This window comes from Sarcophilus harrisii, chromosome 1 (assembly GCF_902635505.1).
Source record: "Sarcophilus harrisii chromosome 1, mSarHar1.11, whole genome shotgun sequence".
Taxonomy (NCBI): domain Eukaryota; kingdom Metazoa; phylum Chordata; class Mammalia; order Dasyuromorphia; family Dasyuridae; genus Sarcophilus; species Sarcophilus harrisii.
This window is the reverse complement of record NC_045426.1, coordinates 637,925,026-637,938,615: the sequence shown is the minus strand read 5'-3', so window position 1 is coordinate 637,938,615 and position 13,590 is coordinate 637,925,026. Positions and strand designations below refer to the sequence as shown.

Genomic DNA, 13,590 nt, shown 5'->3' with positions numbered 1-13,590 from the left:
TTCAGGGTTGTTGTGAGGATCAAATGATATTATATTTATAAAAATCATTTAGCACTGTATCTGGTCTATAGTAGGTACTATCTAAATGCTTATTCCCACTGTCCCCCTCCCCTTCCCTTCCCTACTTCAGTGAAATCATAGGTCCAGCCTCATTCCTTTTTCAAAGAAAAGTATCTATCCCACAGATGTGGCCATCCAGTGAGATGCTCTAACAGAAACAATTCAGAAACTGTAAAAGGCCTTCAGAACATTAGCAGTCATTGCCGAGCCATGGGGACCTTAAAAGTCTTGTTAGAAACCACTAGGGTAGGAGACTGCATCCCTCTCTTAGACTTGATTCCAAGATTTAAGCCACACTGTTGGGCATTTTTTTGTGGTTTCTAGTCTGTTATTCCTAATCCCTCCATATCCCTCCTCACACACATTGTGATATAGGCCCATTTGTTTCTTCTATTCTCTGGTAATCAAACAACCAGATGTCTGAGAGTGCTGGAGTCAGGAAGACCTAAATTCAAATCTGGCCTCAGACACTTATTTGGCCATTTAACCTTTCTGTGTCTCAGTTTTTTCACATGTAAAATGGGGATAATAAACCCATCCTCCCTTCCAGGGTTGAAGTGAAGATCAAATCTATAACATTTGTAGTTACAGATTTGCAAACTTTAAGGTGCTAAATAAATACTAGTCATTATAATTATTATGAGGAACAATGCCAGCCTGGCAACTTTCTTATACAAAAGACTTTTTATCCCTCCTGCATATCTAATAGCATATTGCTGAACAAACTTGTCTTGGAGGTGATTACTAACCATGTAGAATTTTGTCTTCATTTTCAGAAAAGTGTCTGATTTTTCATGACCCCATTTAGGATTTTCTTGGCAAAGATACTGGAGAGGTTTGCCATTTCCTTCTTTAGCCCATTTACAGATGAGGAAACCGAGGCAAATAGGATTAAGTGACTTGCCCAGAGTCATATGGCTAGTAAATGAGAATAGATTTGAACTCAGAAAGATGAGTTTTCCTGATTTGAGACCCAACCTTATATCCACTGCAGAATAAGACCCATATCTTTGGACCTGAGCAACATCGAATTATTTGCATATTTTTAATGAGGATTTTTGTTTTACTCTCCCACTCCCTCCCTAGGGGAATAGAAGGTGGGAGGGTGATAAAAATAAATGCTTGATAATTAAAAATAATTAATTAAAAATAGAAGCTAATAAGCTCACAGATTTAGAGCTGGCCATCTACTCCAACCTTTTTGGTGATGAAGAAATTTGGGCCCCAACTGCTTGTGATAAAGGAATAATTGGAACCCAGGCCTTCTGGCTTTGTATTCTAACCCTTCTCCCGGGCCACATTTTCCAGTGGTTTATCCATTTACTTGGCTTTCTCTAAATGCTTCCTGCCCTCCTGAGAGAAAGGATGGAAGCTCCTATTGACAGGGTCCCACCTGATGGCTGGGAACTAAGGCCCTGAGTTCTCTCCAGACTCTATTGCACCAGAAGTAAGGGATTCTAGAGTGTGCTCTTCTGAGCCTTTGTGTTGCTATAAATGTATGGCTCTGTGAACCGATGATCCTTGGAGCCTATGATTTCTTTTTGCTGTTCCATAATTCTATGATTCTATTATTCTACAGCCCTGTGTTCCGGATGCTTAGTCTGGCTTCTAGCCATGGGCACTCAGTCAGAATTAGGAAACCTGCTCATTTTCCGACAAAGGAGAGAGTCAGGAAAGAGGCATCATCTCCAAGGTCACTGTAAATCTTCGAAGCCAGAGATTCAGGAACAGAGATCCCAGACCAATGTATCAACCCTTGGAGGTCTGATCTATACAGAACACTTCTTCCCCTAGCCCCTTTTCCTCTCTACTCTTTCTCTGTCTGTCTGTCTTTCTCTCTTTCTGTTTCTGTCTCTTTCTCTCTATCTCTTTGTGTTTCTATCTTGTTTCCCTCTTCGCACTGCTTGCTCTCTCTGTTTCTTTCCCCTTCTCTCTCCCTCCTTCTCTCTGTCTATCTCTGTGTCTTTGTCTCTCTTTATGTTTCTGTCTCTGTCTCTGATTATCTCTGCCTCTGCCTTTCTCCTAAATTCTCATATTTCTATCCCTTTTCCCTCCCTTTCCGAGGTTGGCACTGAATACATGGATAGAACTTTGTCAAAGGGAAGTAAAAATAACTCCCCTGAGACAGGGCTCCCAAGAAAGTGCTCCAGGGCCCAAGATGTCTGATGTATAAAGTACAGGTCCGCCATTAATATGCACAGCACACTCTTAATTCTCCTGCAGTGCCTTCGAGGAATAGGGGTGATAAAATGAGATACAGTCTAAGAAATGAAAGCATTTGGAGGGAAGGAGAGTGACCTAAGGAGATCAACCCCACAGCTAAACTGGTCCCCATCCTACAATCTCAGCATTGGAAAGGCTCTCAGAGGCTATCTGCCCCCTCTACTCACTCCACCCTTCTTGTCCCACCATTCTTACCCAATACAAGAAAACCCTCTAGAATCTCTGAATAAATATTAAAGCTGGAAAGGACCTTGGAGGCCAGAGTTCAATCCCTTCATTTTGCAAATGCAGAAATTATATCCCAGAAGAGTAATTCGTTTACTTAATTAAGTAGCAGACCAGAGACTTGAAACCACCACAAGATGTTATCTCTCACCCAAGATCTCTTTGGATACCTCCAGGGATGAGGAACCCATCACTCATGAGCAAGAGAGTGCTCATTGTTAAGAAATGTTAAGCTGAATTCTACCTCAAGGAGAGAGGCAATGGGTTTCCAAGTCAAGAAGACAGGTTCAAATCCTACCCCAAATTACTAAACTGTGTAATCCTGAGCAAATCTCTCTGTGCCTCAATTTCCTCATCTGAAAAATGAGAGACCTGATGACTTCAGAAGTTCCAGTTCTAAGTCCATAATCCCATGATTCCTCTAACTTCCTTCTGCTCTACCCTGGGGTTTCTAGTTCTTCCCTCTAGGACCAAACAGGACAAGTCTAATCTCTAAGCCTTCAGATGCCTAGAGATAGTTAACACATTCACTTATGCCCTATGAATATTTTTTCCTCCCAAGCAAAACATTCTATTTCCTTCAAGCTCCTACATTGTCTTCTCTCTCCAAGATGGTCTCCTTCTTCTAGTTTATCCTAAAATATGGCATCCATCTCTGAACCTAGACCCTCAGATTTGGTCTTACCAGGGTGAAAGACAAGCAGCCTTTTGTCTCCCTCCCTTGGGACCCTGAACCTGAGAAATAATTCTATCTTTGACCTTCTATCCTTTTCTCATCAACTGCTGTCCTAGGAGAGCAGGGGCATTTTCTACTAAGGACAAAAGCCAGCAGGGAAGTTTCTTAAGGAAGAATGGTGTTGTAGAAATCCAGTTGTAATGTGACTCGCCCAGTGGGCTCTAGACAAATAGGCAAGAAAAGGAATTGGTACAAATGGAATACTGTTTACTCCTAATAATCCCCTTTCCTCCTTGAGATGCTTTATTAGATCATAAAAAGACTTCTCAGAGTTGGAAGGGAAGCACTGAATTCCAAATGTGCTGGAATGGGAATCTCCAATGCGTGTCATTTCTACCTTCACATTTCTTGTAGATATCCCCTTCTTTCCTCTGATATGGCAACCACCTTAGATCAGCCTCTCACCATCTCCTACATGGGTTAATGAAAGAGCCTGCTGTTTGGTCTCCCTGGTTTCAGTTTCTCCCATCCCAGATCCATCTTCTACTCAGATGCCAAAGTGTTTTTCCTAAAGTACATATCTGACCTCGTCACCATTTCCCCCTCAATAAACTGCAGTGGCTTTTAGAGATCTTCCAAACCTGGCCTCTTTCTATCCTATTCAGTCTTTTTTTATTCTTTATTGCCTTTCAAGTACCCTGTGCTCTTGAAATACTGGCTTTTTTCCTGTTCCTCAGACACAACATTCTGGCTCCCTATTACTTGCCTTGTACTGGCTGCCCTCATTCCTGGGATGCTCTCTTTTCTCCCTTCTGCCTCGTGGCATCCCCAGTTTCCTCCAAGACGTAGCTAAAATGCTCCCTTCTGCATGTGATTCTCCTAGTACCTGTTGCTTCCTCTCTGCAATTATTTTTCATAGGTCAACAAGACCTGTTTCCTCAAAGAGTTCACATTCTAATTAGGGCTACATCTTGTACATAGATGATTATTTGCATATTCTAACCTCCATTAGAATGTGAGTTCTTTGAGGAAAGGGTCATGTTTTTGTCTTTCTATCTCCAGTCTCTGGCACGGTTCCTGGCACACAGTTGCTGTTTAATTGTTTCAATCATATTCAACTCTCTGTAACTGCATTTTGTATTTCTGTATTTTTTTTTTGAGTCGTTTGCCATTTCCTTCTCCAGGTCATTTTTTTAAAACAGATAAAGAGCTTAGGCAAATAGGGATAGTAAGTGTCTGAGGCTGAATTTGTACTCATGAATGTGAGTTTTCTTGATTCCAAGTCCAGGGCTCTATCCATTGCACCACCAAGCTGCCTTCCTGTCACATAGTAAATGCTTAATGAATGCTTGTTGATTGACTAAACTGAATACCTCTATTTGAAGACCTTCAGTGACAGGGAACTCACTATATCTCAATGTAGCCCACTAGCATGTTTAGATAAGTTGCTTCATATACTGGGGAGTTTTTCCCAGTGTAAAATCAAATTTTGCATCCCTACAAGTTCCAGTAATTGTTCAATCAGCAGTGAGCAAGGGCTTCTCAGAACCTAGTTTTAACTTTCACTGCCCCATCCCCTCTGTCTCCCTCCTCCCCTCTTTCCTCTATTCTCACCACTATCACCATCATCACCACCACCACTAACCTTCCTACCTAACAACCTCACACTGGATCACAATGTTAGGGGATCCATAAACCAATACTTAAATTTAAACAGAAACTTAGATGCTCAAAACATCCTTAAAGTCAAGGATCCTTTAGATGTAAATAATTGCCCTGGATTTGTAGGGCTTAAGCCTAAGATTCTGTCAAAATAAGAAAAATTGAAATTCTGGGTTTGCTTAAAATGGGCTCTACTTGTATGGGAGTGGGGTGGGTGCTGAAATAGACTTTCCTCTGAGCCTGAATCCTCTTTTAGCCTGTGAATGTCAAGATTCCAGACCAATGTAGGGATCATCAGACCTTGGTGGGTCTGAGCTGGGGAGAGGGAGAGGGAGAAGAATAGTTAATTTTATTGCGATTGATTGAGATAATGAAGGTGTGTCTTTCCCCCTACCTACCCTCCTTAGGTTTTTCTTCTTAGGTATTTTCAAGAAGAGAGGACACAGGGAGCTCTGCTGGGGATGCAGCTACAACCTTGGAGAAGAGAATCATGGATAGCAACAGCAGCACTGGGCTGGAAGCCAGGAGACCTGAATTGAAGATCTGGCTCTGCTATTAAGAGCTGTGCAACATGGGGCAAGTCACCACCTATCTCTGTGCTTCTTATTCAGTAAAATGAGGGAGTCGTGCTATGACTTCTAAGGTCCTGCCAATTCTAAAATCCTATAGCATCTTCCCTGAGCAGATTTAGAAGGATAAGGGGGGGGGGGGAACATGGAACTGCCATATATATGGAACTTTCTAATGCAAAAAGTGTTTTCAGATCAGTGTCTCATTGAATCTTTCCAAATCCCCAGGAATGGGTGCCACTCTTTCCTAGCCCCCTGCCTTTTTGTGTGCTATTTCTGTCCCAGTACCATTTTCCCCCTTTTCTTTCTCTGTGGAAATCCCACCATGAAAAAACAAACTTCTATATTTGGCACTTTTAAAGCCCTTTACAATTTGACCCCAGACTGCTTTCCCTTGCTTATTAGATATCACTCCCCTTAATACATTCTATGGGGCAACCTAATAAGTCTCTTTGCTGACCCTCACACATGACGCCCCAATTGTTAAATCCCTTGTCTTTGCATAAGCTGTTCCTTCATGCCTGGAAAGTTCTCCCCCTCATTTATGTCTCTGAAAATCCCTAAAGCTCTAAGAAGTTCAATCTAAGCTCCATCTTCCACATGAATTCTTTCTTTGCTGTTAGGATCTTTCCCCAAATTGTTGTGTTCAGTCATTTCAGTGATATCTGACTCTCTGTGATCCCAGTTAAGGTTTTCTTTGGTGAAGATACTGGAGTGGTTTGCCATTTCCTTTTCCAGTCCATTTTACAGGTGAAGAAATTGAGGCAAACAGGATTAAGTGATTTGTCCAGGCTTACATAGCTACTAAGTGCCTGAGGTCAGATTTGAATGCAGATTTTCCTAACTTCAGACCCAGGTCTCTTATTTACCTAACTGCTCCCTCCTCAAATTACCTTATATTGATTTTCCAAATATCTATCCATCATATTTTTCATTTATTTCCTAACTGCCTAGTACAGTGTTGTCTCTCTCTATGTGTTTCTCTCTGTCTCTGTCTCTCTCTGTCTCTCTGTCTCCCTCCTGTCTTTCTGTTTTTCTCTGCCTCTCTGTGCGTTTCTCTGTCTTTCTGTCTGTCTCCTTTCTCCTCCAATCTATTAGTTTGCTGTAAGCTGCCAGAGTAAGCTTCCTTATATAGTTTCCTGAATCAAAATTTTTCAATGGGTTCCTATTGTCTCAAGCTTTTTAGTCTGGCATTGAAGGCCCTATACAACCTGGTTATATCCTGTTTTTCCAACAAACTGTGCTGCTACTCTACCCCCATTAAACCCTGAAATTTCCTAACTCTATGTCTTTATTCAGCCCCTTCCCAATGCTTGGAATTCCTTCCTCTTCCATTTGTTTAAATTTTTACATATCTGTCCTTTAAAAATCAACTCAAATTGCACCTTCTATCATCCTTTATTTACCCTAAAGGTTGGCAATGACCTTTCCCTCCAGATCTCCAATAGAGTTTTGTTAAGACATCTCTTGTATCCTTTTCATATATAAAATTGGGCTTTAGAATTAACTGTGTTAACTTTAGAGTTAACTTTTAGAATTAGCTGTGTTAACTTTTTCTGAACTTTGTATTTCCCCCTGGTGCCTTGTCAAGGCCAGGCACACAATAGGTGCTTACTAAATGTCCAGTTACTAGTGCTCTTCTGAAATTGCTTGGGATATGTATTGTACTACTTTTCTGCATACATTCTCTCTTCTCCTCTAGGATGCAATCTTGAGAGCAGAGACAGTTTTGTTTTCATCTTTGTATCTCTAGTGAATAAAATGGGGCCTGGAACACAGTTAGTACTTAACAAAATCCTGATGAATTTAGTCAAATTCAAATGGAATTTGTGATTCACTTGTTTCATTTATGAAATTATTTTCCCTTCAAATAAGGATTGCTGATTTATTTGTTTTAAAACTAGTAAAAAAACAAACAAAAAAAAAACAGGTGTATGCTCTAGGGCTATAATGTATATTTTTCAAAACTCTTATGCTAGACTTAAGGTTCCCTCTTAGGGTTGATCTGCAGAGTTGAATCCAGCAGACTGATGCCCTTTTTCTATTGAGGAAAACAGGCAAAGAGAGAACTTACCCAAAATCACACAATGACTTATCAACAAAGCTAGGAATTAAACTGGGTACATTGATTTCAAGGATCTTTGTTGGGAAGAAGAGGATGATGAACACCTTTCTCTCAACCTGGGCAAGTCACTTAACCCTGTCTGCCTCAGTTTCCTTCTCTGGAAAATGAGCTGGAGAAGGAAATGGCAAACCATTGTAGTATCTGCCAAGAAATCCCCAAATGGGATTGTGAAGATTTGAGCAGGACTGAAAAATGACTGAAAAGAGAAAAAGGGATTTGGAAAGATATGATATGGATCAAAAACTCATGCTGAAGGGGGTAGCAGTATTATGGTTCCCATTTTACACCAGAAGAAACTGAGGCCCAGATGCTAAGGGAAATAGTAAATATAATCATTATCAGTAGTATCACTCTTCATGACCTCAAGGTAAGTCACTTAGCCCCCTCCTCTAGTCTCACCCACTGTGTAGCTGAGCCCAAGGCCAGATGTGTATCCAGCAAAATTAGATCCGGAAGCCCTGGATGAAAGCCTATTAAACTGAATTGCCTGTGTGCAAATGATAAATGGTTCTTATCTATTCATTAAAGTAGGGCCTGTATTTGGTAATATTTTGCTATGAAGACTTCAGTCCTTAGACTATTAAGGTAGGAATGGTTCCTTAGAGATTGTTGAACCCAGCCTGGCAGGGAAGAAACTTAGACTGGGGGAAGGACTTCTGCAAGGTTATAAAGAGAGTGAGAAGAATCCTAGATTGTCCTGAGCTAGAATAGACCTCAGAGAGCACCCAAGTTCTTCTTTACAGATGGAAAAACAAGCCCAGAGGAAAGAGGTGATGCCCAAGTCACATAATAAGTTAGTAGATTCAGAGAGAGACTATTAGGGACAGAGGGATCTTGATAGACCAATGCCCTTGTTAGAAGCAGGAACCTGTCCAAAATCACACAGTAAAGCCAGCTCTAAAATCCCAAGAATCCATGGGATCTTTGGTGGGATGTGGGGGAGGGGGTGATGAGATAAGGTCATCTCTTGTCTAGATCTAGGGGATAAAGGGCCTTTGGAAAGGGCTGGTGGAGAATCATAAAGGAGCCCATGCTGGGGAGGCAGTACCAGGACAACGGCAGCAGCTGGTCCCACGAAGGCGTATAGCAGTCCCCCTTCCAAGGAGAGCCAGCAGCTGAGAGAAAGGGAGCACAGAAAACAGGCTGGTTAGTCCAGGTTAAGCCATCAGACCGCCCCACCAATGAGGCTACTCCTCCTTTCTTTAGCTTCTGCTCTTTCTCATGGCAATTTCATTGTGCCTTTGTAGCTCTCTCCCAAGTCTGACCCATTCTCATCTCTCAAAGCTGCCATCTGTTTCCTATTTCTATAACACTTTAGGATCTACCCATCAACTTGATGGGCACAGGAGGGCAGAAACACCAGAATAGGCTGGGATGATGAGCATTTCTCCTTGACTCCCTTGGGTACTTCCTACCCCAGCAGGGAGAAGGGCAGAGAAAACTCCCTTCTAATCCCTGAAGGAGCCCTGAAGTATGACTGTAATTGGCTCATCACCCTGTGCTGCCCACACCCTGCCCACCCTTCTCATTTCTCCATCATGTGTCCTTGGACCCCATCTATGGGACCTTGGGTTTCAGAACTGGGCCTCCATTCCAGCTCTCACCATGCCATCTACATGTGGCTATCATCCCCATTCTACCTACAAGGACATTGAGACTAAGAAAGGTGGTGTGATTTTTCCCAGAGTCACAGGCAGGATTTGAAAGGTATGAACTGGGATTTCCTAAATTCAGGACTAACATTCTATCCCAAGTGTCAGGAGCTGCCCTTGTATAGGGGTAAGAAGGGAAGTGACACAGAAAAGCTCTAAGGGCCTATCCTCCCACTGGGGAATCGAATAAGTCAAAAGTAGATGCCCACTGAGTTCAGGTAACCCCGTGAAAGTTAGTCACGGAGCTGGAGCAGTGCACAGGGTTCAAAGTCTGGGACTATGGGATGATTCAAGCTGCTTGGATTAAAAGAATTTATTTATTTCTGTGGAATAGTCATGATTAGCATTTTGCAGAATGCAGTCTATACTATTACTCTGATAACCAAGCAGCTAGGTGACCCAGTGGATAAAGCACTTATCCTAGAGTCAGAAGAACTCATCTTTGTGAGTTCAAATCCAGCCTCAGGAACTCACTAGCTGTGTGAGCTCCTTAATTCTGTTTGCTTTAGTTTCCTCATCTGGAAAATGAGGTGGATAAGAAAATGGCAAACTGCTCCAATATTTTTGCCAACCCCCCAAAAAAAACCCCAAAACCCCCCAAAAATGGGTCCATTTTTTTGTGTGAATTCCTTAACTCTGTTTGCCTTAGTTTCCTCATCTAGAAAATGAGGTGGAGAAGAAAATGGCAAATTGTTCCAGTATGTTTGCCCAAAAAACCACAAACATCATCAACAACAACAATAAAAACAAATGGGTCCACAAACAGTGGAAATGACTGAAAAAGATAGATGTTGGTAAATGGTAAAAGAATATAGATGAATATCAATGAGATAATACCCTATCCATGTCCTCAGAAAACTCCTTATCTAGCAGAGAAATAAGACACAGACACTCAGACACTTGTAACCACAGGAATGCCCAGACTATAGGGATAATGGGGGGGGGGGGCTTTCCCTGCAGGGGGCATTAGGATGCTCATAAACTAATAGAACTGGAGGCTATCTCAGAGACCAAAGCTCTCATTTTAGATAGGACAAAATGTAGGTCCAGGGAGCAAAAGGAATCTGCATTAAAGTTCCCTGATGGGAAATCAAAGGACCCATGGGGACCTCCATACAGTGTGTCTCCATACCCTGCCCAAAATCCATTTATACTTATTCATGTCATTATAGAATAAGGTAGGATGCAGAATGGAAGAGGCTTAATATTCACAACTGGAAGGAACATAAAGGGTCTAGTCATCTAGGCTTCCTCTGACAAATTAAAATAAACTTGGGCCAGACAGGTTAATGATTTGCCTAAAGTCATACAGGGTAACTTTCATAGTCATTGTTCAGTTATTTCAGTCTTTGGATAAAATTCTGATCTTGGAGTTAAGATGATTCATCGTGAGCTCAAATCTAGCCTCATTCACTAACTGTGATCTTGGGCAAGTCACTTAACCCTGATTGCCTCAGTTTCCTCATCTGTAAAATGAGCTTGAGAAGGAAATGGTAACAAATTCCATACCAAGAAAACCCCCCCCCAAATGGGGTCATGGAGAGCTGGACATGACTGAAAGCAACTGAATAACCAGAACAATAAACTTCCTGACCCTAGAACTGATACTTTATCCTCCATGCCACCTAGCTGCCCCAACTTATATAGCAAACATCAACAAATAATTAATAAAAAATAATAATAAATGCTATAGTACTTTAAGTTTTTGCAGAATAACTTGAATCTCCATATTTAATTTTTGCATCTATAAGAATACTGAACCACAGCAACTCCAAGGTTTGTTCATTCTTGTTCAAATGAGCCATCCATGACACCTTTGTCATGAGACGTCATATTCAGGACCAAAAGGAATTAGAGTCACTTCTTGCCTAGAGTGGAAGGTAGTCCTGAAATTGGACTCAGTATCTGAGACTTCCTACCAAGGGGTCATGGCAAAGTCGTGGACTGTAGGTTTAGAGTTAAAAGAACTTCAGAGATTATCTAATCCAATAGCTTCATTTAACAACTGAAGAAACTGAGGTCCTGAGATTTGACTTCTTAAAAGTAAAACTGAAACCCAGACCCTCTGATTCCAGAATAGTGCTCTTTACACTGTACCCAAATGTCCCTGTAAGGTACCTCGATGGTCACTTCTGAAAAATGATGAATTGATGCTACTAGACAATTTCTAAGGTCTCTTCTGGTTCTGACATTCTATGACATGTCCTCAGACATGTAATAAATCTAATGATTTATTATTTAATAAAGCCTATTAGAACTTCCAAAGTACTTTCTAGACCATTCTCTTATTTGACAAGCCTAATAATTCCCATTTCTTTTTATTTCTAAAATTTATAAAGCTCTTTCCATACGATGACATCATGAAGGAGTCAATTTGGGAAAAATTAGCCCTTTTTTATATAGATGAGGAAACTAAGCCCCAGAGGGGTTTTGTCCAAGAAGATGATGCGAGTTAATTTTTGAACCCATCTCTTAACCACCCACCACACAATTCTATCTCTGTCTGCTTCTCCATCATATAGATGAGTGTGTGTGGTATATGCATTATATGTGAGTGTGTGTGCTTGCTTGCGTGTCCCATTTTCCCTCTCAGTCACGTTGTCCTGTATGTATCTCTTCCATTGTCTCTCTGATTCTTTCTCTCCCACTCTTTCTCTCCCTTTCCCTTCTCTCTCTCTCTGTATCTTTCTGTCTCTGTCTCTCTTTCTTTGTCTCCATTTCTGTTTCTCTCTCTCCAAGTTTCTGCTTCTTGTTCTCTCTTTGTCCTCATTTTTTTGGCCATTGTTTCTGCCTCTCTGTGTGTCTCCTCTGTCTCATTCTGTCTCTCAGGCTCTCTTTTTGTTGTTTTTCTCCCCCTCTGCCTCTTTATCATCTCGCCCCCATCACCTGAATCATAGACATCATCAGAAGCAGTGTCTGGTGCTAAGGTGCCAAGGTCTCTCTTGGCTTGATGCCACTGGGCAGTTAGTGCTCCACCAATAAGATCCTCAGCTCCTGACATCCCCCTTGGGCTTCTGCCCTGTCTCTCTCTTGCCTTCCTCCAATTTCCTCCCAAATGCCCTACTCATCATCTCCCTGCCCCCTCACCAAAGCCGGCTCTGTGCCTCTCTAATGTCTCCCTCCTCCTTCATTTCAGTCTCTCTGACGCCAGTCCACTGATGACTACACCACTATTCCTTTGGTTTCTGAGGCCCTGCTGTCTTGGTTTTCCTAGTCCAGACCCTCAATACAATCTCCCTCAGTTGTAGCAATGGTCTCCTAGTTCATTCTCATAGTGCTGGGCTCTCCTCTAAATCTAAGAATAATATTTCTAAAGTCCAGCTCTGATCAACCAAAAGGGACTCAGGGGCTAACTAATCCAGTCTCTCTCATTTTCCATAGGAGGAAACTGAGTCCTAAGACTCTAAGATCACAGAGATAATAAGCATCAAAGGTAGGATTTAAATCTAAGCCTTCTGACCCTAAAGACTAGTGCTCTTTCTACTGTCCCATACTCCTCTCATGTCACTCTCTTGCTCAGAACATCTAAGTAGTGACTCAATCAATCAACCAACATTTATTATGTATTATGTGTCTGGTACTCTGCTAAGTGCTGAGGATACAAAAAGAGACAAAAGAAAGTTCCTGTCTTCAAAGAACTTACAATTTATTGGGAGATGTATATACATATACAAATATGTATATATATACATGTATATGTATATGTGTGCATGCATATATATATATATATATATATGTATAGGTATGTGTATATGTTCACACACACACACACACCTCCAAATCCAAACTCTTCACCCTACCACTTAAGACTCTTCATGGTCTGATCCAACCCACATTTCTAGTTTTACTTGTCATTCTTCACCCCTTCACTTTGTACCTATCAAAGAAAATATCCTAATGGAAATTCACTTCACTGATTTGCTAGCTGCTCTGTGGAAGGCACTCCATGCTGGCAGAATTAAGACAAAAATGAACCAATTTCTTCCCTTGAATTTGATGTTAAACGATACCCTCTCTCACAGGATCTGGACTCTTTCCCTAAAACACTAGCCCTGATAGGAAATTTTCATCTCCTCTTACCAGGAAACAGACCATGTCACTTCCAATATTTTTCCAAATTGTATCATTGCCCCCTTTTCTAGTTCCCTTTCTTGAAGGCAGGGATTATCTCACTTGTTTATGTTTGGATCTCTGGTGCTTAGCACAGTGCATGGCAAGTTGTCTAAGAGCTTACTAGATGTTCAATCATTCATTAATCATTCAAATTGTGGCTCTGCACATCCCTGTGTTTTTACAATCATGGAGATGTCACTTTTCCTTTCTGGATCTTACTCAGCAACTTTCAGAAAAGGAGAGGATGGGATTCAGTGCTCAATAAGGTGCTTTTCAGCTCTAAAT

General features: G+C 41.4%; 1 protein-coding gene across 5 annotated transcripts in view; it reads right to left on the bottom strand.

Moving 5' to 3' along the window:
• Positions 1 to 13,590, bottom strand: part of ADGRB1 (adhesion G protein-coupled receptor B1) — a 264,233-nt gene that overhangs the window by 50,754 nt on the left and 199,889 nt on the right. For all 5 annotated transcript variants that reach the window (XM_031947288.1, XM_031947290.1, XM_031947291.1 and 2 more), the window contains exon 23: positions 8,589 to 8,655. In XM_031947288.1, coding sequence (XP_031803148.1) covers positions 8,589 to 8,655 — 67 coding nt within the window. The remainder of the gene's footprint in view (positions 1 to 8,588; positions 8,656 to 13,590) is intronic.